Below are 24,207 nucleotides of genomic sequence, written 5' to 3'. Positions count from 1 at the left end.
AACTTGACGCCTTTACTCCTGAACATCTGCATCTTCTACCACCTCCCCCCCCTCCTCACCCCTGACTACCTAACCCCCAAGAAGCACTATCACTTTTTGCCTCTTTGATGCTGAACTTGTTTGATGCCATCGCCACTGTGTCAGTGATATCTTTGCTACTGCATGCGAATAAATGATTTTGCCTTACAACTGAAGAGGAGTGATCTTTGACTCAATCTCCTCCTGAAGAAAAACATAGATAACTTTTAATCTGCAAACTTATAATAGTACTGTATACTCTTTTGATCCCGTGAGGGAAATTTGGTCTCTGCATTTATCCCAATCCGTGAATTAGTGAAACACACAGTGAGGTGAAGCACACACTAATCCCGGCGCAGTGAGCTGCCTGCAACAACAGCGGCGCTCGGAGAGCAATGAGGGGTTAGGTGCCTTGCTCAAGGGCACTTCAGCCGTGCCTACTGGTCGGGGCTCGAACAGGCAACCCTCCGGTTACAAGTCCGAAGCGCTAACCAGTAGGCCACGGCTGCCCCCCACCAAAAAAAAAAAACCTTAAAGTTGTTTGCAGCTTACCAACCTCAGATATAATTGATGTAATCTCTTAGGGTTTGTTGAAATCAACATTATCAAATTTACTTTATCAACTTTTATTGAGCATTCAACAAAAATAAATTGCAATTCGGTGCAACTGGTCCTTCCTATTGGGACATGATTAGCAAAGCATCCAGTTTATGTCCACAAAAATACATATTTGGAAAATATATTATTACAAAGTAAAATGTAAAAAAAAGAAAATGTAACATTACCTGAATTAGTGTAGTTCCAGGTAGTTAAGAAGTATATAGAATTGACCCCAGTAACAGAGCCATTGACACATTGGAAGTAACAAGGCATGCTGTATGACACTATATCGAATACATTATTATTATCACTTTCTTAACAGCAACTAATTTCTCCATAAAATGACAAACATACTAATACAGATGCATTAGTTTAATGTTCCTGTGTTTCCTGTGGCTTTGGGTAGAGAGCTGAACCCAGAACTCTTAAAAGAGGAAGCTGATGAGAGCGGCCCACTTCCACACTCACTGACTTGAAAAGATTGAGTCGTCCCAGACGCATAGGCAGCATCAGAGCTGACTTCCCCTTGCACTACAACAGGGAGAAGAGAACAAATACAGTCGGCTCAGCTCCAAAGACACATTCTGCATTCGACACGAGTGCTGCCTTGTGTCACTTTCAAATGGATCTCTTTCTCTCCCTTCTTGCAGCCCTGTGTCAAAAACAGCAGCAAATACTTGGCCTCTTTGGCTGAGAAGTGACCTGTCTCAGGGTTTTATGTGAAGAACCATAAATCTGCACTGGGGGCCAAGTGAAAACCAAATAGCTGGGTTTCAAAAACATTAGAGTTTCAGAGTTGTGAAGATTTACTCATATACTGTTCCTCAGTGCTACAGGCTATTAATTATACAATATAACCAAGACACATTTAGAAGTATTCATTTAGCAAATGTAACAAATAAATACACACAGAGCAAATTTGAGACTACTTGAGAATGTAAGCCTTGAATTAGTTATTACTACTGTTAAAAATTGATAGCACCCCCCCCACACACACACACACACACACACACAGACACACACACACACGCACACCCCACACACACACACACACTACTTGTTTGCAGTCAATCGGTCAATCAAATCGCATAACAGTAGGGAATGAGAGTAGGGAGCAATCAGGAAGAAGCAGATGCAAAGAATAAATGGTGAGCTAAAATGTTATTAAAGATTTTTTCATTTGTTTGAAATAGTTAGGCCTATAAAGGCCTTGTAGGCCCTGACAGTCTGCCATTGAGTACTAATTACCTGTTACCTTTTCCTGCTAGTTGAACTACAAGATCGCATTTCTGAATCTGAACTGATAAATCATGAATTTTAAACCAAACAAATATCATGCTTTTACTATCAATTTAGGAGTAGGCCTACAGAATATTGAATATTAATGGAATTGACTCACTGTTTGGTGGACCAAACACAATGCTCTGATTCATTTTTGGAAGTATCTCTTGTTCTATCTCTAAATCTGCATCCCCGATTTTCATATTTTCGAAAGGTTGGGGTTCTCTTGTCACTAAAAAGATAAAAAAAGAGTTACAAAGAAGACATTCACAGTAAATGAAAGGGTAAATGCACAAAGAGACAGGAAATTAAGAGCGAGAGAGAAAAAGACAGACAGAGAGAAAAAGACAGACAGAGCCAGAGCCAGAGCATGCTTCCGAATGTAAATATATGTTACACTATGCCAAGTAACTTACTATTTGGTGGGCCAAAGCCGTTACTGTGATTTTCTTCACCCATCATCTCTCTACTGACTATTGTGACATTCTCCTGGTTGAAGATGGTTGTGTTCTTGAAAAAATCCTCACATCTTGCATTGCTGTTTCTCTCCTTCATCATTGCCAGAATCTGTGTGTCAATCTCATAATGGCTGCCATTATTTGCCGCCACCATGTCTTCTATCTTCTCTAGCAGCCTGGTCACCTGGGTAAAGTCTCCTCTGTCCTTGTTGTTGAGAACGTGGTACCGGTTCCCACAGCTCTCCAAAACCCACCGCAAGGCTTCTCCTTCGCTTGCGATGTATTTGTCAATGGATGTGTCTCCCAGCCAGTCTCCATAAGTGAACAACACCAGAACGTGCCTCCACACAGGCACGCTGAGAAGGCCAAGGTGCTCCTGCAGCGCCACACGGCTCCTCTCCTGGAATGCACAGTCCGCCCGGATGACCAGCAACACGGCGTGTGGTCCTGGAGGACACAGAGACGTGCTACGCAGTATCTCCCTCTGAGTCCATTCAGGAGTGTTTGGGAGCAGGGAGTTACTCCACCAACCTGGGGTGTCGACCAAGGTAATCTGTCTCCCTGCGATGCATCCTTCTCTCTTCATGCAGAAGGGTTTTCCTAGGGACACATCAGATTCCTCTCTGTCCAGGATGGTGTTCACGGCTGAGGATTTTCCACCAGCAGTGTGTCCAAGCAATACCACCCTCATCTCCTTGAGTAATGGACTACTAGCTTCATAGGAAAATTTAAATTGTATTAACTGGGGCAATTCAGGTCATCAGTCATAACACAACACTTTGTGTCATATTTGATTAGTTTCATAGAATTGATAAATGACCATTACTGCAATGTCAAAACGTAGTTCACTTTATTACGGGACAGTGCATAACAAATCACCAATAATAATAATAATAATAAATAATATTAATAATAATAATGTAATCCACAAAGATGTATTAGCATATCACAAGGCAACTATCTGTATTCATTTATTGGGACTTACCCCTTACTAATCTGACACTTATCTCTGGCTTCAGTGCTGCCTTTGGTCTTTGCTGAAGAAAATAATCATCTGGATAAACATCTGGCTGTAATTGAGGAATTTGTGAAATGTCTATTTTGTCCATTTCATAATAGCAATCATCACATCCTCCAACCATGTCCTCTATTTTCTCCAGAAGTTCTGTGACTTGTGCATTGTTGCCTCTGTTCTGATTGTCTACAACATGATACCTGTTGCCACATTTCTCAATCACCCATTGGAGAGCCATGCCTTCAGCCTCAATGTGCTCCTCAATGGTTGTGTCCCCAAGCCAGTCCCCACAGGTGAACAGCACAATCGTGTGACTCCAGCATCTCTTACCCAGAAGCTCTAGTTGTTCTTTTGCTACTCTTCTGTGCATTTCGGTGAAAGTAGTATCTAACCGTATGATCAGGAGGAATGCATGAGGCCCTGGCGAACACATGGATGTGCTAATCTCAACCTCCAGTTTGTTTAACGCGGGTGTGTGCTCTATGCAGAAGTTCTTCCACCAACCTGGTGCCTCAATGACTGTTACCTGCCTGCTTAACACCACCCCTTCTCTCTTCACACATTGGGCAGATCTCTTCAAGGCAAATGCCTCTTTCCCCAGAATGGTGTTTCCTGTTGAACTCTTTCCAGCCGCTCTGTTGCCAAGTAGCACAATCTTCAGATGTGATATGACATGTGCATCACCTGTTAATGTACAATTATCATTTGAGGTTAAGAATTAGTAGATTTCTATACAAATGTAGCAAACAAAGAAGTTCTACAACAGTACATAGCTGTTTTGCTAATGGGTAAAACTGCACATTGACATGAGGAACCTTAAGAGAAATCCACTGTATGGTGACTTTTCCCGGCACCTCACTATGTCAACTTGAAATGTTTTGGTTTATTTTCTGGTATTTCTTGCATTTATCACAAACCTACAAGCTCAACACATTTCAGCAGATGCCATGTTTAACTCTCATTTCAGAGTCATGACTTACCAATCTGACTCTGTTCCAACACTGTCCTCCGTCTCTTATCCGCCCTTTCCCGCTCTTCCTTCCTTCTCTCCTTTTTCTGTAAAATGCATTCATCTTGTCCATACAAATAGCAATTGTATGTAGCCACCATCTCTTCTACCTGCTTGACAAGCTTTTCAACCTGAGTGACACTCTGCTTTTGGTTGTTGAAAACATGATACCTGTTACAACATGTCCGCATAAGCCACTGCAGGGGCATGCCTGCACGCTCTATGTGCTGCTCAATGGTGATGTTCCCCAGGTGGTCTCCGCAAGTGAACAGCACAAGAGTGTGGCACCAGACGGCCAAACCAAGAAGATCGAGATGTTCCTCCACTGCCACTCTGTGTGCTTCTGTAAACGGGATGTCTGCCCGTACGACAAGGACAAACGCATGGGGTCCCGTAGGTTGACACAGAGAGGCGCTGAGCTCTATTTCCCGCTTACTCAACACTGCAAGGTTCTTCACAGGATACGTGCTCCACCAGCCAGGTGCCTCTACCACTGTGACCCGCCTCCCTGCCTCTGTCGTCCCATGTCTTGTAACACACACAGACGATCTCTTTAAATCAAATTGTTCCTTTGCTATGATGGTGTTTCCTGTTGAACTCTTTCCAGCACCTCTACATCCCAACAGAACAATATTCAATTCTGAGTGGTCACCTGTTTGACATGTCAGAGCAGAGCAACATAAACAAACTGATTTACTGTATGGGTCATTCTATATCAAATCAGATAAAGTTGATACTGCAACAGTGTTTTCCACAGAATTGAATTCTATTTGTAGTGGTAGGTTTGCAGAATTAACTCGAATGCAACAGTTTTTAACAAATTAGTGCAGCGCGGTTATGATTCTAACCAGATTTAAGCACAATTAAGTACAACCAGGAATATCATTGTGTGGTGGTCAATGTTGATATTGTGGTGGGCCGCCACAAATAAGTCAATGTATGGGAAACGCTGTGCAAGATCTCAGATCTTGTTGAAACCTTGTCTATATCATGAATGGGTCCCAAGACCTGTAAAGTATTTACTCAAATCAAATTCATATATTTTTCTATTCATAGTTTCTATTCATATATTTTTCTACTATTTTTCTATGATTTTCTACAAGGGCCTATATTTGTAAAAACAAGAGTAAAAAGTGACATTAAGGGCATTATAAACTTTTTTGTATAAACTGTGTGGTATCAATCATGATCTTTTACTCAAATATTTCCATGTAAATCCATGAAAAACATGATATTCCATGAAAAACAAGTTAAGCTTGCAAATGTTTCAGTCAATTTTGAAAAATTTGGGGCAGGGCCGGCTCTACCCCAAAATATTATGTATTGCCCACCCAAACAAAGTCAAGATTTGTTTTCAGTTGTGCATCTCAAACCCAGTTTGGATGTAGATGAGTTGGTGTTGAGATGTAATGGTAGCTAGTTGGTACATACTGTAGCTGTGCAGTAGGCCTACAGTATGTACAGTATGTGTGTATGGTAACACCCTTAAAGGAAAATGCTGGACATGTATCACATAGATCTAAGTTTTCAAGTCACTTAATGCCGTCAGTACAAGAAAAACAACAACAGCCACAATGATTTTAAATATGCCCCCAGATTGCTGCCTGCTCTAGCTGTTGGCGGGGATGGGCAAAAATGCATCAAAACATATTTTAAAATAAAATATCAAATACCCTAATTTTAAGTGTATCAAAAAACTACAAAATACATATCAACACCATGTAACAACATAAAATACTGTATTTTTGTATTTTGAAAGTACTAAAAATACTTTTTAAAAGGAGCATGATATCACATAAACCTTCCATATTTGTCTATTTAATCATTCTTTCCTCTGTTGATTAAGTTGACAAGTGTTTGAGAACAACAGCTTTCCTCTGCCTACGAGACATGCCCTAACCTCATAACAGCATAATATACAGTCAACAGATCAATATGCTGACTTGCCTGTTACCATAGCCTAAATACTGTATCAGAGATGCACTCAAAAAGTCACAACAGAACCTGTCAAGCCTTAGTGGTACAAAGTCTCTGACATCATGAATGCATGGCCAGATTGAGCAATGTTGATCATTGAAGTTCTCAAAAAACTTGAGGTTGGTATGAAGGAGTGTATTGTGTGTGTGAACAACCTACAAGTTACTCATCCTGCACTGGATCAACTTCCAATCCTGAATCTCAATATTGATACAAAAATACGAATCCATTTTCTTCAACAAAATAAAATACAAATGACAACATTTTGTCAATTTTGATCCAATATCACCACTATGTTGCCCATCAAAAATTTCTACCAGCCCACCCAAATGTGGGGTAGCTCATAGGCCTTGAAAATCTATGTGGAAGTACCTCAACGTATGGACAGTGGTGTTTTTAATATTGTGCCAAATATAATTAGGTAAATAGAGTACCTCAGGAACAAAAACGAAAATGCAGAAGTATATCTATCTATAAATGAAACATGCTACACATTGAGACTTTGAACACTACATGATTAGATATTGAACTATTCACATACAGAATTTCAGGTGCTAGCCTACTTCTCCCCACATGACATCTCTGTTCTGATCAAGAAATGCAACCAAGTTTTATCCTTTATTTATCTATGTCTATACCACACACATCAGGAAAACATTAAATAATCTCAAACATTGGCGTAACATCAATAAAGTATTGTACTTGCAGACAAAATATACTGTTTGAACTCATGTGGCTAGGCCTATACAAAGTGAGGAATAGCCTACCCACAATATCACTCTTTTTTGCACTTCAGCATAAAGAAAAGAAAATATTGGAATTTGTCATATATATTATAGGCCTATAATGACTTGTTGGCTATGTCAGAGCAATTCAGTTAGCTTTAGATGAAATTTGTGCTACTACTTAAAAGACTAGGCCTATGTCTGTTTGTAATTGTTTAATTTTCTCACCCATTGTGATCCTTTTTAGCAATCAGGTAGCCAACGGTATCCTTTTTGTGTGATATGCACTAGGGCCTAGGCCATGTGCTTGTTTCTTCCTCCGAACGATCGGATGCTTCTTAGAATAAATTCCCGAGTTCTTTGTCTGTGCAATAAAAAAAGAGACAACACCATATGGTCTGACTGAGAGGTAGGCCTATGACATGATTGAACATGTCTACCACAATCTCCATCACAATCTGGGTCTCTGTAAACACTGTGTTTCTATGTGAATGTTTTGCTGCACTTAAATGTGAATGGGTGGAAAAAATCAGCTTAAGTTAACTGAACACAACAAACTAGAAATGCAATTCCAAGGAATTACCAGTGCATGAAAATGCTAAAGTTGTGATGTAAAATATCATGTATAGTTAAAACAGATAATACAGAGATGGTTACTACGGTGATGCTAGGATAGACATGGTGGTTGCATAGCTTAATAAAAGTTGATAGTTTAAAAGTAGACTGTTTAAAAGCTGAATGTAGATAGTTTAAAAGTTGTTGATAGACAGTAGATAGTTTAAAAGTTGTTGATAGACAGCTAGTTTAATAGATAGTTTAAAAGTAGACCGTTTAAAAGTTGAAGGTAAATTGTTTAAAAGTTGTTGACAGACTGGAAGTTTAATGAATGTTGATATTCAAATAGTTTAATGGCTGTGTATAGGTAGATATTTGACGATAACTGAACGTTGAAATGGCTCTAATGTTTGCTAGCAGTTATGCTAAGATTTTTAACTATGCTAACCATGCTACTTAGCTAACTTAGCTAATGTTTTCTAGCAGTTTTGATAAACATGCTAACTATGCTAGCAATGTTAACTATGCTAACCATGTTACTTAGCTAACTTAACTAAAGTTTTCTAGCAGTTTTGCTAAACATGCTAACTATGCTAATAATGTTAACATGCTAACAATACTAATTATGTGACTTAGCTAACCTAGCTAATCATTTTTAGTAGTTATGCTAACTATGCTAACTAACATGTTAACAATGCTAACATGCTAACTATGCTACTTAGCTAACTTAGCTAACGTTTTCTAGCAGTTTTGATAAACATGCTAACAATGTTAGCAATGTTAACTATGCTAACCATGCTACTTAGCTACCTTAACTAACGTTTTCTAGCAATTTTGTTAAACATGCTAACTATGCTAGCAATGCTAACATATTAACAATGCTAACATGCTAATGATGCTAATGTGACTTAGCTAACCTAGCTAATCATTTTTAGTAGTTATGCTAACTATGCTAAATAACATGCTAACTATGCTAACTATGCTAACCATGTTACTTAGTTAACTTAGCTAATCATTTTTAGTAGTTATGCTAACTATGCTAACTAGCATGCTAACAATGCTAACATGCTAACTATGCTAACCATGTTACTTAGCTAATCATGTTTAGCAGTTTTGCTAAAAATGCTAACAATGTAAGCAATGCTAACATGCTAACCATGCTAACTAGCTACAGTAGGTAGGAGTCATAGTTGATGACAAGTAACAGTTACATTGGCTGAACAGTTAAAAAGTTCAGTAGTTTAAAGGGTTAAATTGTTTAATAGTGAAATATTGTAGTGAGGACTTTTATTTTGAAACAGTTTTTGGCAGAGGAAGCAGTTGAACAGGATGTGTAGTCTTAATAGGGCCAGTTTGTATGCTTAAAGCCTGAGACTGGCAGTTGATCCAGGTGGCCTGAACACCTGCCATAGGATTCTAATTGCTTAACGGCCGTATTATGATGTCACAATCAGCAATGTTAAGTCTATGGGGATTTTTAAAAAGTTTTTCTTTAATAGTTTAAAAAGTATAAAAGTTTCAAAGTTGAAAAGACATAGCAGCTTGGTCCGTTTGAATACCTACGTTAAAAAGTTTGAATGAAGTTTCTAAGTTAAACTGTTCAAGAGAAATTGCGAGCGGAAAAAGTGGTAAGCGGAATAATAATGTAGCGCCGAGGCTATTTGCCCCGTGTTGGACTTTCCCCTGTGTTCCCCTGTGTCTTCTGTTTTCCCGGCGTGTGCGCACGTGTGTGTGTGTGTGCGTGCGAGAGTGTCTGTGTCTCCCTCTCCCTTCTGTGTCATAGAATGTGTCAATAAGTTCTGATGTGTTTTGATTGGGGGGAGGTGTCCGGGAGGGAATATTTAGGGGTTCGGATAGGTTAGCGATTGATAAGGGGAGGGAATAGAATAGGGGGTTCTAAGACGTCTAGTAAGTTTAGTCAGAGTAGAAGTAAATTACGTGCGAGTGTGTTGTGTTGCGTTGTGTTGTCTACCGATGAGAGTGAATGACGAGTGATTGAGACCTAATTTATCAAGATCAGTTTGTTGTTTTGTAGTGGACACCTCCTGCTACCCGTACCTTAGCCTGTACATCCTCTATACAAATAAATTACCGGAGTTTGGAACGGTATCTCAGCCTCCCCGTCTCCTAACTACTCTTCGGCATTACACTGGTGTCTGGAAGTGGGATCGTTACCTCTGCCGAAAATGGATGACATCGCAGGTCGTTCCCTTTACTTGGACAGACTAGGGACCCTGATACGGATGTGCCCCGACATGGGCAGGACCACCAAGGTCCAGAGGGACAGAGAGCTATTGCTAGATGGTCTCACAATAACCCCTTTCTGCCATTACTACAAACCGAATGTTCATTAAGCCCTGACTCTAACGCTCGTGCCCCTGACAGTGACACTCACGTTCGTTTTCCTGTTGCTACTGGCAACGGCGAGGAGATCAACCGGAAAGTATTCAATAAAAACATCCGGTTCGCTAGTACGCCAATAGTGGCTAGCGGCGCTAGTGGTGGCTGCCCTGCGCTGTCGGAAGCTAACTGGCTAGCGGGAGAAGCTAGTCGCTACTCCGGTAGCAGCAATACTGTTTGCTTAATTGATTCACATCCCAATTGCCTTCTAAATAAAGTCGAGTCCTCTTCTACAGAAGCCCTTTTTGCTCCTTCACTTCCCACACCACCCAGTTTTATGTGTCCAATACCAAACGCCTGCAACTCCCACTAGTGGGGGGCCTTAAGCACATTTTCGCGCAAATTCATCTAAAAGCGCCAAATTTGGTACAAATGTAGCTTAGGTCATACTGAAATGATTTAGCTAGGGCGCCGGAGTCAGCGACCCTTGGGGCCAAGATGGCGGCCAAATCCAATATGGCCGTTGCGCGAAAAGGGTTCCGGCTATAACTTTTGAACTACATGAGTTACAAATACAAACTTGATATCTTTTTCAGCTTAATTGATCATGGGGAATACATAGGAATGTTAATATTTATGACCCGGTGCATCTGGACCCCTTATTCCTCCAATTCTAATATGGCCGCTGTCCAAAAAAGCAGTTTTGGCTGTAGTATGGGGCCTTACACCCCATTGTTTGTGCAAATTAATCTACAAGCACCAAATTTGCCACGGATGCAGCTGAGGGAATAATGAAATGATTTAGCCAGGCCGCCCAAGCCAGTGGTCCCTGAGACCAACATGGCAGCCAAATCCAAAATGGTTGTCGCCTGAAAGAGATTCGGCTATAGCTTTGGAGCCAGATGAGATACAAATACAAATGTCTATTTTACCTTTTTTGATGATGGGAAACCCATAGGAATACTTACATTTATGATTGGGTATATCAGGACCCGCCAAATTCCCTAAATTCAATATGGCTGTCCGAAAAAGGGTTTTGGCTTCAAATTTTGAACCAAATGCGCTACAAATGAGGATGTTGTGTTTATTTTTAGTTTATTGACCACAGGAAGTCCATTGGCATATTTATATGTATGCTTGTGTCAGTCTGGAACCTGTATTCTTTTCAAGACTTTGGTTGAAAATCTTTTTTTACCACAGCTTTGAAGGTTATTCTCAATGTGGATTAATTTCCTTATAAAAGTGAAATGCTTTCAGTGTACCACAGGTGAATACATTTCAAAATGAAATCATATAAGAAAGAATAAGACACAATTATTATTGCAAGGCAATATTTATAGTATGTCAAATTGTTAAAAGAATAAGAGAATAGAATAGACTATCTAAGAGAATAATAGATAGTCAATTTGTCCAAAACTCTTCAAAGGTTTGCTTAGCATATAAAAAAACCCAGCAATAACATAAAAACAGAATTTTCATGGTCTCTCTCATGAATTTTTGCCTGAAGAAGACCCAGCAGGGTCGAAACGTTGCCTGTTGTGCATTAAATATATGGGAGTCAAAAGCAGTGTTGCGGACATTATATTTTTTAAATTGAGTAAGTTTTAATTTGTCCTGCACCTGCCAGAAGGTGGGATGTGCATACAATAACTGTTTGCTCTCTCATGAATTCTCATTCTCATGATCGATCTCTCTCACAATTGTAGTCATAAGAACAAAACACTTATGGAAAAAAGTACACCTGGTTAGGAAGGAAGTTGGTAGGAAAGGAAGTAGTTGGCTAAACACTGTTGTTGGTCATCTTCTGAGACCACAGGTGACTACTACAGTACATGGACCCATTACAATTTGCATACCGTCCAGAGGTGGGTGTGGAGGATGCCTTAATCTACCTGCTTCATAGAACACACTCTCACCTGGACAGGGGCTGGCAGTATTGTGAGGATCATGTTCTTTGATTTCTCAAGTGCTTTTAACACCATACAGACTATGCTGCTACGTGACAAGCTTTGAAGGATGCAAGTAGACACCTCCACAACTTCATGGATTACTTATTACCTGACTGACAGACCACAGGTTGTGAGAATGAAAGGGTGTGTGTCTGAACAGGTAGTCAGTCACATAGGAGCACCAAAAGGGACTGTGTTGTCTCCTTTTCTTTTCACACTGTACACCTCAGACTTCCAGTACAACTCTGAGTCATGTCACCTGCGGAAGTTCTCAGACAGTTCACAGACTGCAGTTGTGGGATGTGTCAGTGATGGTGAGGAGACGGAGTACAGGCAACTGGTGGACCACTTTGTGACATAGTGCAGAAACAACCACCTTGTCTTGAATGTGGCTAATACAAGGGAAATGGTGGTGGACTTTCGTAGGGCCAGGCCTGAGCTAAATACCATTTCATTACTGGGTGAGGAAGTTGTTGAGACTTACAAATATGTGCGGGTTCTTATAGACAATAAACTGGATTGGAGGTACACTGAGGCTGTATACATAAGTATATATACTCTTTTGATCCCGTGAGGGAAATTTGACTCTGCATTTATCCCAATCCGTGAATTAGTGAAACACACTCAGCACAAAGTGAACACACAATGAGGTGAACCACACACTAATCCCGACGCAGTGAGCTGCCTGCTACAGCTGCGCTCGAGGAGCAGTGAGGGGTTAGGTCCTTGCTCAAGGGCACTTCAGTTGTTCCTACTGGTCGGTGTTCGTACCGGCAACCCTCCGGTTACAAGTCCGAAACGCAAACCAGTAGGCCACGGCTGCTCCAAAGAAGGGTCAGAGCAGACTCTATTTTTTGAGAAAGCTTAGGTCATTTAATGTGTGGTCATGGTAAAAAAATAGTTTTCATCTGTAGCTTATTCGGTTCAAAAGTTGTAGTCAAAACCCTTTTTCGGACAGTCACCAGATTGCATTTGGGGACTTTGAGGGTCCACATATACCCAATCATAAATATTTTGTGTTTCCCATAGCCAGAATGGGAATAGCCAAATGTAATAATTTTACATTTGTATCTCATCTGGTTCAAAATATGCAGCCTACAGTAATCCCTTTTCAGGTGGTGGCCATATTGGATTTGGCAGCCATCTTGGTCCCAGGGGCCACTGGCTCAGGCATCCTCACTAAATCATTTCAGTATGCCCTCAGCTGCATCCATGCCAAATTTTGTGCTTGTAGATAAATTGGCGAAAACAATGGGGTGTAAGGCCATATTGGAATTGGAGGATTAAGGGGTCCAGATATACTGGGTCATAAAGATGAACATTTATATGTGTTTCCCATGATCAATTAAGCTGAAAAAGACATCAAGTTTGTATTTGCAGCTCATGTGGTTCAAAAGTTATAGTCGGAACACTTTTCGGGCAGCGGCCATATTGGATTTGGCTGCCATCTTGGCCCCGAGGGTCGCTGGCTGTGGCGCCCTAGCTAAATCATTTCAGTATGACCTGAGCTACATCTGTGCCAAATTTGGTGCTTGTAGATAAATTGGCGCAAACAATGGGGTATAACTACAGTCAAAACTGATTTTTTGGACAGGGGCCATATTGGAATTGGAGGATTAAGCTGTCCAGATATACTGGGTCATAAATATAAACATTCCTATGTGTTTCCCATGATCAATTAAGTTGAAAAAGACATCAAGTTTGTTTTTGTAGCTCATGTGGTTAAAAATCTAGTCGGAACCCTTTTCGGGCAGCGGCCATCTTGGCCCCGAGGGTCTCTGGCTCCGGCGCCCTAGCTAAATCATTTCATTATAACTTGACCTACATCTGTGCCAAATTTGGCGCTTTTAGAAGAAATTGCGCGAAACAACCTATTTATGTGCTTAAGGCCCCCCACTACACCAGCTCCTTGATATTGAGCCCCTTAGCATGCATGCTAATTTCCCATCCGAACACACTAGCATTGCGGCAAACACTCTGCAAAAAGGCTCCGACGAGGCAACCCGTCTATTTTATACACATAGAGAGAACACCACACAGTTGCCAGACACTCGACCTTCACCCCATCAGTGTGCTAACTCCCCAGTGACTGGGCCTCACTGGGGGGTCAGTCATTCTACCGGCGGGCATGCTACAGCCACAGAGACTTGGCCGTCTGTCCCCCTGACCCCTCTGGTTGCACCTGAACCTGTGCGTAATAGAAGTTTCCTGAAGTTGGGCAGATACGATGGCCGTACCTCTTATGAAGCCTTTCGTGAAAAGTTTGAGCTAATGGCTAACTCTAATGGCTGGAGTGAAGAGGATAGAGTGGGGTAGTTGGCAGCTGCATTGGAGGGGGATGCGCTGCAGGTTTTTCTTGACGTCCGCGGCAGCCAGGTGACCCAGGCAGATGTGCTACACAGGGCATTGTCTCGTCGGTTTGGTGACACCACTCCCACTGTGTCACGCCGTCAGCAGTTCCAGGAACGTGTGCGGCAGGACAAGGAGACACTGGGTGTTTTCATGGCTGACCTACAGCACTTAGCTCAGTGCAGCTATCCATCTTTTAATGTGGAAGTGAGAGATGCCCTCACCTTGGATGCATTTATTCGTGGTCTGACACCCGAGAGGCTTAGGCAACAACTGCGGCTGCAGCAACCCACCACTCTCGAAGAGGCGCTTCAGCAGGCCCATGCCATTGAGGGGATTTTTGACGAACAGCCAGCAAGAACCGCGAACAGCTGGGGTAGCCGTCCTAGGGCCTTTGCCGTTTATCCAGGTGATGGTAGCCATCCTCCATCTGCTCGTAGGCCTACTTCTTTTGACCATGACTCTGCCATCTGCTGGCGCTGTGGCAAGAGAGGCCACCTGCGCCGGGACTGCACCACACTGGACTCAGCTGTTGGCTTTTTACAGCAGGGAAACGGGAAGGGATCGGAGTAATGGGAGTGTCTCCTGGTCCTGTGTGCAGTGTAGAGTCTCCCGTCAGTGTTGTTTCATCTGATTGTGGCCTAGTCGAGTGCTGTCATGTATCTGCTGTTGTAAATAGTCATCCAGTTAAAGCTTTAATAGACACTGGTTCCACCGTCACTCTAGTCCACCCCAGCTTGTTAGTGAACCATGCACTACAACCCCCCAGTGTCCCTTTAACTACCGTCACCGGCGATCGTGTGCCTATGGTCGGCCAGTGTGAGGCGGAGATCCAGGTGGCTGGACAATTCTTTTTCATACGCGTCTGGGTTGCTGAACTTCCTGAGCACTGTATCCTTGGAATTGACTTCCTTCATGCTGCAACGGCTGTCATTGACCTAGGGGCAGCATGCCTCAGACTTGGAGAGTCAAACACTGCGCCCATCTGTTTCAGCCCCTCACCCCTTTGACCACTGTTTAACTGTGTTGGCGTGCTCCATGCGGCTGAGAATCCTGACCCGCCAGCACCTGAGACCATACCCACTACCCCAGACCTTCCTGTGCCGTCTTCAGCAGCCTGCTCTGGGTCCGAGACTCCAATTCCCCTACGCCCCTTTCCTGCTGTAGTGGAACCTGAGCCTCCAGCACTGGTCACTGATGCACCAACACAGAGACACACCATCCATCAGTTGTGGGAGGACAACAGCGTAGGCCTTGATGAGTCACAAAAACAGATGCTATGGGCTGTGCTGGACCATCATCGTGCTGTTTTTGCTGCAACCCCGGTGATGTTGGTAGGACCCCGTTGATTCAGCACAGCATTGACACTGGTGATGCAACCCCTATCCGTCAACGTGCACGTCGCTTGCCCCATTCTCGACAGCTGGCTGCAGAATAGTGTCTGGAGGAAATGAAGGCTGCTGGAGTCATCGAGCCCTCTGACTGCCCCTGGGCATTTCCGGTTGTATTGGTCCCAAAAAAGGATGGCAGCTGGCGGTTTTGTATCGATTTTCGGCGGCTCAACGAGGTGACTGTTAAGGACTCATTTCCACTACCCCGGATTGACGAGTCCCTGGATCAGGTGGGTGGGTCGAAGTGGTTCTCGTCGTTGGACCTCCGGTCTGGTTACTGGCAGGTGCCCCTCGCTGCTGATGCCAGACCAAAGACAGCGTTCACTACGGGGACAGGGTTGTGGCAGTTTAACACCATGCCAATTGGGCTTTGTAATGCGCCGCAACATTCGAGCGGCTGATGGAGCGTATGCTGCAGGGAATTCCCAAAGAAAGGTGTCTTGTGTATCTTGATGACCTGCTCGTACATGGCAAGGACTTTGAGTCTGCGCTGCGTCATCTAGATGCAGTCATAACAAGAATAGCCCAAGCCGGCCTGAAGCTACACCCAGAGAAATGCAGTCTGATGCAACGCGCTGTCACCTTCCTTGGACACCACGTGCCTGGAGAGGGGGTTGCTACTGAACACCGAAGCTGTTCGTGACTGGCCAGCCCCCTGCAACCTACGACAGTTAAGGTCTTTCTTGGGTCTGGCTTTATACCACCGCCGCTTCGTTCTAAGCTTTGCCACTGTGGCTGCCCCACTCCACCAGTTGTCTCTGAGGGAACAGAAATTTCATTGGGGGCCTGAGCAACAACGTGCTTTTGACAATCTGAAGCTGGCTCTTTGTAGTGCACCAATCCTTGTGGCGCCAGACCCGAAGCTCCCTTTCATCCTGGACACGGATGCCAGCAATGTAGGCCTCGGGGCCGTCCTATCCCAGGTGACAGCAGATGGAGAGAGGGTCATTGAGTATTACAGTCGGTCCTTCAACAGAGCTGAACGCAACTACTGTGTGACCCGGAGAGAACTGTTAGCCGTTGTCGAAGCTGTTCGTCATTTCAAGCATTACCTGTGTGGCCTTCCTTTCGTGGTCCGGACTGACCATGCCTCCCTGCGTTGGCTCCTCTCTTTCCGTGAGCCAGAGGGTCAGGTTGCCCGTTGGATAGAACAGTTTGAGTTTCAGTTTGAGATTCAGCACCGGAAGGGAGAAAACCACCAGAATGCTGATGGGCTGTCCAGGAGGAGCTGTTCAGCTGCGTGTCCACAGTGCAGTCGTCTACCTGTGAGCGCTGAGGGCACGTTGCCTGACGTGTTAGAGGATGAACTGCTAGCCATTCAGTGCCGAGCCATACTACCGGCCTCCAACATGTCCTGGGCTACCGAACAACGTAAAGATCCAGAGCTCCAGGTTGTGATCAGCTGGGTGGAGGCTGGACAGCGCCCATCCTGGGAAGATGTAGCTGCTCATGGACTCACAGTGAGGGGCCTGTGGTCCATGCGGGATGGGTTGGCCCTACATGACGGGGTGCTGAAGAGACGCTGGGTGGAGCCTGCAACAGGTTTACCTAAATGGCAGACTGTTGTCCCGATGTTTAGCTGCGGATTGGTCCTCGCAGCCATGCATGGGCAACCTGGAGTGGGTCCCTTTGGGGTGAAAAAGACACTGAAGCATGTGCGGCAACAGTTCTATTGGAGCACGTGCAGGAGGGATGTAGAGTCCTACTGCCGCCGGTGTGGCGCATGCACTGCCCGTAAGGGACCCGTGGGCCGTTCCCATGCTCCACTTCAGCAGAGGAGGGTAGGCTATCCGATGGACCGTATAGCTGTGGATGTGATGGGGCCCTTACCGTTGACACCCCGGGGAAACCGTTACATCATCGTGGCTGTGGATTATTTATAAGTGGCCCGAGGCGTACGCTGTGTCCAATCAAGACGCGTGTACTACAGCTGAGGTGCTCCTTGGAGGCATGTTTGCTCGGTTCGGAGTGCCTGCAGAACTTCATACGGATCAAGGGCAGAACTTTGAGTCCCGCACCTTTGCAGATTTTTGTCAGCGGATGGGCATTCGGAAGACTCGAACCACTGCTCTCCACCCTCAAAGTGACGGCCTTGTCAAGAGGTACAACCGCACCCTTGCCGAACAGCTAGCCTTGTGTGTGCAGCAGGTTGTACTCCAGCGCTGTTGATGCTTGGTAGAGAGCTGCGGACCCCACCCTCACTCCTCATGGGCCTACCCCCAGATGCTCCAGATGCCCCTGCAGGGCTTGAGTATGCACACCAACTGCAGGACCGACTCCAGCTAGCTCATGACTTTGCACGCCATCAAGCCATTCAAGCTGGAATTCGGCAGAAGAGAGCATATGACCACCATAGTGCAGGACGTGACTTTACTGTGGGTGAGTTGGTCTGGGTGTATGGGCCAAAACGGAAAAAAGGACGGTCGCCCAAGCTCGACTCAGCGTGGGACGGGCCTGTGTACGTGGTAGAGAGAGTTGGGGAGGTGACATATCGCATCCGTAAAAGACCTAGAGCGCGGTGTGTGGTCCTTCACCGTGATAGGCTGGCTCCGTACCGAGGGGATTGTAATCCCTTTGTCCGTGGAAGTCCGCGTCGTTCCCCTGGGGTGAACTGCCCTGAACCTGGAGGAGCTGGACACGCAGCGCCAGGGGATGGGTGGGGAATCTCAGAGGAGGCCTCCTGGAACACTCCCGTTGCCCTGATCCCTGGGAGTGTTCCAGGAACACCTGGAGGAGCTGAACACGCAGCGCCAGGTGGACCTGGAGGCAACCAGGTTCAACCAGGTTTGGGATTGTACTGGCCAAACCCCGCTTCGCCTGCGCTTGACGACCACAGGGGGGAGAGGGCCCATGGGTGCCGGCCCCAGCGGAGACCAGCAGGTGAGGGCCGCTCAGCAGCAGCATGCCCCTCCTAGCCTGTGCCTGACAACCACAGGGAGGAGAGGGCTCGTAGGCGCTCAGCTCACCGGCTCGCGGACATGTCCAGCACCATCTCATCCGAGTGGAGGGAGAGGAGATGGAGATCACGCGCCCACCGAAGACCGGCAGCACCGGACGACTTTCCTGTGTCGCCTCTTGGTGCTGTGCTTCTGGGTACATCACCGCAGCGGCTCCAGCAACATCAGCCTGCGTATAGCCTGAGGCCCAGGAGAGGGCTTCGCCAGCCTCAACGCTTTGATGAGGCCATCTTTCCTCGAGGGCGAGAAACTTAAAGGGGGGGGGCAGTGTAGCGCCGAGGCTATTTGCCCCGTGTTGGACTTTCCCCTGTGTTCCTGTGTCTTCTGTTTTTCCGGCGTGTGCGTGTGTGTGTGTGTGTGTGCGTGCGAGAGTGTCTGTGTCTCCCTCTCCCTTCTGTGTCATAGAATGTGTCAATAAGTTCAGATGTGTTTTGATTGGGGGGAGGTGTCCGGGAGGGAATATTTAGGGGTTCGGATAGGTAAGCGATTGATAAGGGGAGGGAATAGAATAGGGGGTTCTAAGACGTCTAGTAAGTTTAGTCAGAGTAGAAGTAAATTACGTGCGAGTGGGTTGTGTTGCGTTGTGTTGTCTGCCGATGAGAGTGAATGACGAGTGATTGAGACCTAATTTATCAAGATCAGTTTGTTGTTTTGTAGTGGACACCTCCTGCTACCCGTATCTTAGCCTATATCCTTTATACCAGCGGTTCCCAAACTTTTTCCCCGCGGACCACCTTCTACATCCTGACTCAGCTCGCGTACCCCCACCATCCAACACATAAAAAAGTAACACATTCTATTGACGCATTCCAGGCATCGTGTTTAATTAGCCGCCCTACATAATAACAAAATCAAAATGTGCAACTGGTCTATGAGCTCTCACGCTAAAATGAAAAACCACACTAGAATGGTTAGATAGCATCTCACTGCAGACCAGGCACTGTGGCTTTGGGAAGTCTCCCAATCCACGTGAAGCCTAGGGCTATATGCCTCATCATACATACATCATACAGCCTATTACCTTGACTGACTCCTTTAAATTTCTTGGCTCACATATCAGCCATAATTTGAAATGGGACATTAACACCACCCACCTTATCAAAAAGGCGAATCAGAGACTTTATTTTCTAAGACAACTGAAAAAGTTTCATGTCAACAAAACCCTTTTGCTGCTCTTCTACAAAGCCATCATTGAAAGCATCATCACATCTTCAATCACCGTCTGGTATGGGAGCTCTGACAGTCGCACCAAGAGGAAATTAGAGAGAGTTGTCACCAAAGCCTCCAACATCACTGGCTGTGACCTTCCATCAGTCCACTCTCTGTATGCTGAACGCAGCTTGAACCGAGCAACCAAGATCATCAGGGACGCCTCACATCCGAGCCATGATCTCTTCCAACTTCTGCCCTCTGGAAGACGCTATAGATCTCTGAAGACAGGAACGACGCGCTTCAACAACAGCTTCTACCCTTCAGCAATTAGACTCCTGAACTCCTGCAGATTTGCAACTCTACTTATTTATTTATTTAATTTATCCCCTCCCGCTATTAACCCAACCCCCCCCCCCCCCCCCCCCCCCCAAACGGACTGAGCTACAAAAAATACCACCAACATTGTTGTGTGGCAATTAAAGTTTCTATTCTATTCTATTCTATACTTTCGTTTTCTTCACGTAGTCTTTTCTGTCTCGTTCTCTTTTATCCTCCTGCGCTTCACCTCCACCTTCATTAGTCTGCTCCCCATCCCATCGTTACCTGTGTCCTGCTCTGTTTCTCTCGCTTCTTCTCTTCGATCGCTTTAATTAGGCCTTTTGGACAGTGTCCCTGTTTTTAGCCAGTTTTAGCTACCTAGCCTATACTTCAACAAAACTAACGCGCCAGATATTCTGGCTGCCCGCAGGAAATCACGTGTATTGTGTGTAGCTTATATTTTAATGAATACATAGCCTATTATAGAGTTTACAAATGATTTCCTTTAATTTCACATTTCCATATTATTATAACCCGATTCAAAAGTATGTATTATTTATGAATTAATTAGATTATTAAGATCATTTTTAACTCCTTTCCGCCATTGCCCTTTTCATCTCGCGTACCCCCTAGTGGCAGCTCGCGTACCACCGGGGGTAAGCGTACCACAGTTTGGGAATCCCTGCTCTATACAAATAAATTACCGGAGTTTGGAACGGTATCTCAGCCTCCCCGTCTCCTAACTAGCCTACTCTTCGGCATTACAATAATAAGAAGTTGTTGTTGTTGTTGTTGCCTTGGAAGAACAGTACAGTGCATTTTCATGCACTGAAATTACCCCAACATGTAGGCTAACATGGATTTTGGGGAAGTTTACACAAGAACAAGTGTATCGTTCAATTTATTCCACAAGGTGGCAGAATTGGCAACGTCTTTCCCCGTGTCACCTTGCACACGATGCAATTCTCGCCGGATAGCTGGTTGGGTTTGAATACCAAAACAAATCCCTTCTCCTTCCGTGGAATCCGAGCCGCGCGCCTCCGTTTTCCGGGTTTTCTCCAGCAAGTTAGGCTGAGGCAAGGTACAGTGAACCACAACAATGTGAAAGTTATGTTCAGATGAGAAAAGGTACACGAGTCGAAAGGAAGTTTTGTTTGGCACATTCCAATGGGTCGACAGGTGCATTAAAAATGCACAGGTAATTTATAGCCTACATCACCCGGCCACACTTACGGACCTTAACCTCTCCGCGGCAGCCAGGTTACGTCTCTGGGGGGGACGAACCGAGTCTTCGTTCAGATCACAGTAATGGCCTCGGACTAATAAAGGATTGGTTGAGGTACAAAGCCGTTCCCGGAGGCAGAAAGACAAAACTAGCCCGTAAAAAGAGAAACGACAGGTGGAAAGATGTCGGGCTGAAGTTATCTTGGCTCTACGTTGCCCTTTCTACGGCGATAGCAAGCCAGTTTGCTTGCTAACAGACTACTGGCTGGCTGGATACCCAAGGAAGGAAAGAGGAGACAGTCTGTCTACTTTTTTCTTCTACTTTTGGAAGAATTTTCTTGCTGGATATAGTTCAAATTGGAAAACATACCGACACGCCCTGGGATCCATACAGGTAAATAAAATTAAGCGTCAAGACCAATTTAAAATGTAGTAGTTGTTGTGTTTAATTTTTTAACAACCTGATTAGATACCAAGCTAGCATAGAGGACTCAGCTGACGAATTTGGTTCTGTGGCTAGCTTAGTTGGACAGCAATGGGGTCTTGCTACTTGGCTAACAATATTGAGCCCAATAGTCATTTGGTAGAGTTAGCCAGCACGATAGCAGCTATCTTACTGTATTTTATACGGATAAACTATGCACTGAATTGAAGTTGTGTACACAATGTGAAAATATAATTTCACCATTCTTTAGCCTAACTTACATTTCACTGCATCCCATTTTACCAGCGCCAATAACCTTCAAATAATTGTTAACTCAAACAACACTACTAGGGGAATGAACACAATGAAACATAAATTGGATCATTTCTCAAATAGCCTTTTGGAGTTTTGGATTTGAGTACATTCATAAACTGACTTCTTTGGAACCACAATGGTTCACTAGCGCATTATTTTTCCGACAATGTTTTAAAATGTAGCCTACCAAAGCCAAGTTAGCTTATACCCTTTGATGTTTCATTGTGCCGTTGTTCGGTTTCCGAAGTAAATACACCGCAGATTTACAGGTTAGTTGCTGGGTTCTTGTGTGTAGTCAACACGGACCATTTTACACCCTGTTCCCCAAAGCACCACTTTATGCACATGAAGATCCCAGTGTTCCTCTGTGAAGTTAACTTAGCCTACCTCTGGTAGCGACGATACCTATTCATCCATCTTCAACCTGAATCATCAAGTTAACAGGTCTACAGCCTGCGGAATGAGTTCGGAGTCACCTGATTAATTATATCGAATAGGCTATTAAGGGTATGCCCAATTAATTAATTTAGTCTAAATTTGCTTCCTGGAACTTTTCTGATTTTCTGGAGTAGGCTACAGTTGTAGGTTATCTTACCCTCTCACCTTTTCAACACTGTAAGTAATGATTTATGGGTTATAATGGTGTTTGAAGGAGAAGCCTATATTGTAGGCGGGAGGGTTATTACAAATGCACATGAGGTATTTTTCTTCTGTAAAACTGGCCAAACCAGTGAATGTGTGTGGCTTGAACACGAGGAACACACACACTCACACACACACACACTCACACACACACTCAGCATAGCCTACTCTTCACAGGAAATGGTGCACAAAGAAGACAGGCTAGTCCTATCTGAACTATTGGACTACTGGATTCCTGTGAGGAAAGAGCACAGCTGAAATGCAATACTGGGCCCTATACTTCCAGTCAGATAAGCAAGTCCTCAAGACCAGAAAATAAAAGTACTGACAAACAAATCATCTTCAGCCGTTTGGAGTGCAGTGATGTGCTGTTAGCATTTGATCATTTAAGTTTGGGAATGGTGGGCTTTGCTCCGTTAAAAATAATGTAATAGAGTTCTAAACTTTGGTGTCTTGACGCGCGTCAGATGCTGCCAGTGGGTGTGGGCCTTTGAATAGCCTATTTCCAAAGTATCATAGTTATGACATGCTCTTCTTACCTCTGCTTATCTTTCTATCTCCTGCTCTCTGTCACTCTCTTTCTCACACACATTCTTTCTTTCTTTCTTTCTTTCTTTCTTTCTTGCGCTCTCTCTCTCGCACGCACACGCACACACACACACACACACACACACACATACAGACACGCACACACACACACACACACACACACACATACAGACACACACACACACACACACACACACACACACACACGCACACACAGACACACACACACACACACACACACACACACACACACACACACACACACACTGTTCACAAATTCTCCAACCACCATCTCAGACAGTTCCTGAATCAGCACTGTTGTGGGGGGCAGACCCTGACTACAGATTCAATCTATTCTAATTGAAGTTCAGTCCAGTCACTGAAAACCCTTCATGCAAAAGCTTAGGCCTAGTTGACATTCGATAATGAAAAGGAACTCACCAATTTCCTGAACAACTCTATGGTCCTGACGTTGACGTAGCATTTCTTTCTGCAATCTTGACTCTTCTCAGAACACTCAAGTGCAGTCATACCCACATTCAGACAAACCTTGACAAGCCTTGATCTCAAAGGCACAAACACCAGTCACAGTGGTGATATGTGTTTATGTTTGTTTGCAGCTGTAACAATTACAATATGTGTCCTGTTATCACATTGCTCAGTTGACCAAGTGTGTTTATGGCTTGTTTGCTTTGCATGTGTCCTGCTGACATGACCTTGATGACAGTATAACCACAAGGCTGAGGTTTAGGGCTAGTCCACACGTACCTAACCAATCTTTTTTTCCTCCGTCTTCCCTGGAACCGTATCAAGAATATTTGCGTCCAAACGGATCCATCTCAACACGACTCAACATGTTACTTCATATCCTAGGCTTATAGGTGGCACTGTTTCTCTTACAGAAATTGACCAAAGCTTGCGCGCTGTAGGCTATACAAACAGACAGAATAGGCTAGGAC

The 24,207-nt window shown here is 44.4% G+C and overlaps 2 protein-coding genes across 7 annotated transcripts in view; one reads left to right on the top strand and one right to left on the bottom strand.

Moving 5' to 3' along the window:
• Positions 1–585: 585 nt before the first annotated feature.
• Positions 586–22,660, bottom strand: LOC143105493 (GTPase IMAP family member 9-like). Of its 3 annotated transcripts, XM_076269453.1 has the most exons (7): positions 22,445–22,660; positions 7,312–7,447; positions 4,353–5,033; positions 3,343–4,056; positions 2,316–3,071; positions 2,018–2,131; positions 587–1,149 (listed from the first exon to the last, which is right to left on the bottom strand). In XM_076269453.1, the coding sequence occupies exons 2-7, from the start codon at positions 7,313–7,315 to the stop codon at positions 986–988; spliced, it is 2,433 nt and encodes an 810-aa protein (XP_076125568.1). In that variant the 5' UTR covers positions 7,316–7,447; positions 22,445–22,660; the 3' UTR covers positions 587–985. The 3 variants fall into 3 exon arrangements, with proteins under 3 accessions (XP_076125569.1, XP_076125568.1, XP_076125570.1); XM_076269454.1 differs by lacking the exon at positions 2,018–2,131 and having other exon boundaries at positions 586–1,149; XM_076269455.1 differs by lacking the exons at positions 3,343–4,056; positions 4,353–5,033 and having other exon boundaries at positions 589–1,149.
• Positions 21,147–24,207, top strand: part of LOC143105492 (uncharacterized) — a 57,361-nt gene continuing 54,300 nt past the window's right edge. For all 4 annotated transcript variants that reach the window (XM_076269451.1, XM_076269450.1, XM_076269452.1 and 1 more), the window contains exon 1: positions 21,147–21,712. The gene's annotated coding sequence lies outside the window, so the exon portion shown is untranslated. The remainder of the gene's footprint in view (positions 21,713–24,207) is intronic.

The sequence above is a fragment of the Alosa pseudoharengus genome, unplaced genomic scaffold (genome assembly GCF_046254945.1).
Source record: "Alosa pseudoharengus isolate Yale_2024_CS ecotype anadromous, Long Island Sound unplaced genomic scaffold, YU_APseudo_1.1 YU_APseudo_1.1_scf_6, whole genome shotgun sequence".
Taxonomy (NCBI): Eukaryota; Metazoa; Chordata; class Actinopteri; order Clupeiformes; family Clupeidae; genus Alosa; species Alosa pseudoharengus.
This window is presented reverse-complemented; position numbering and strand designations above follow the sequence as displayed.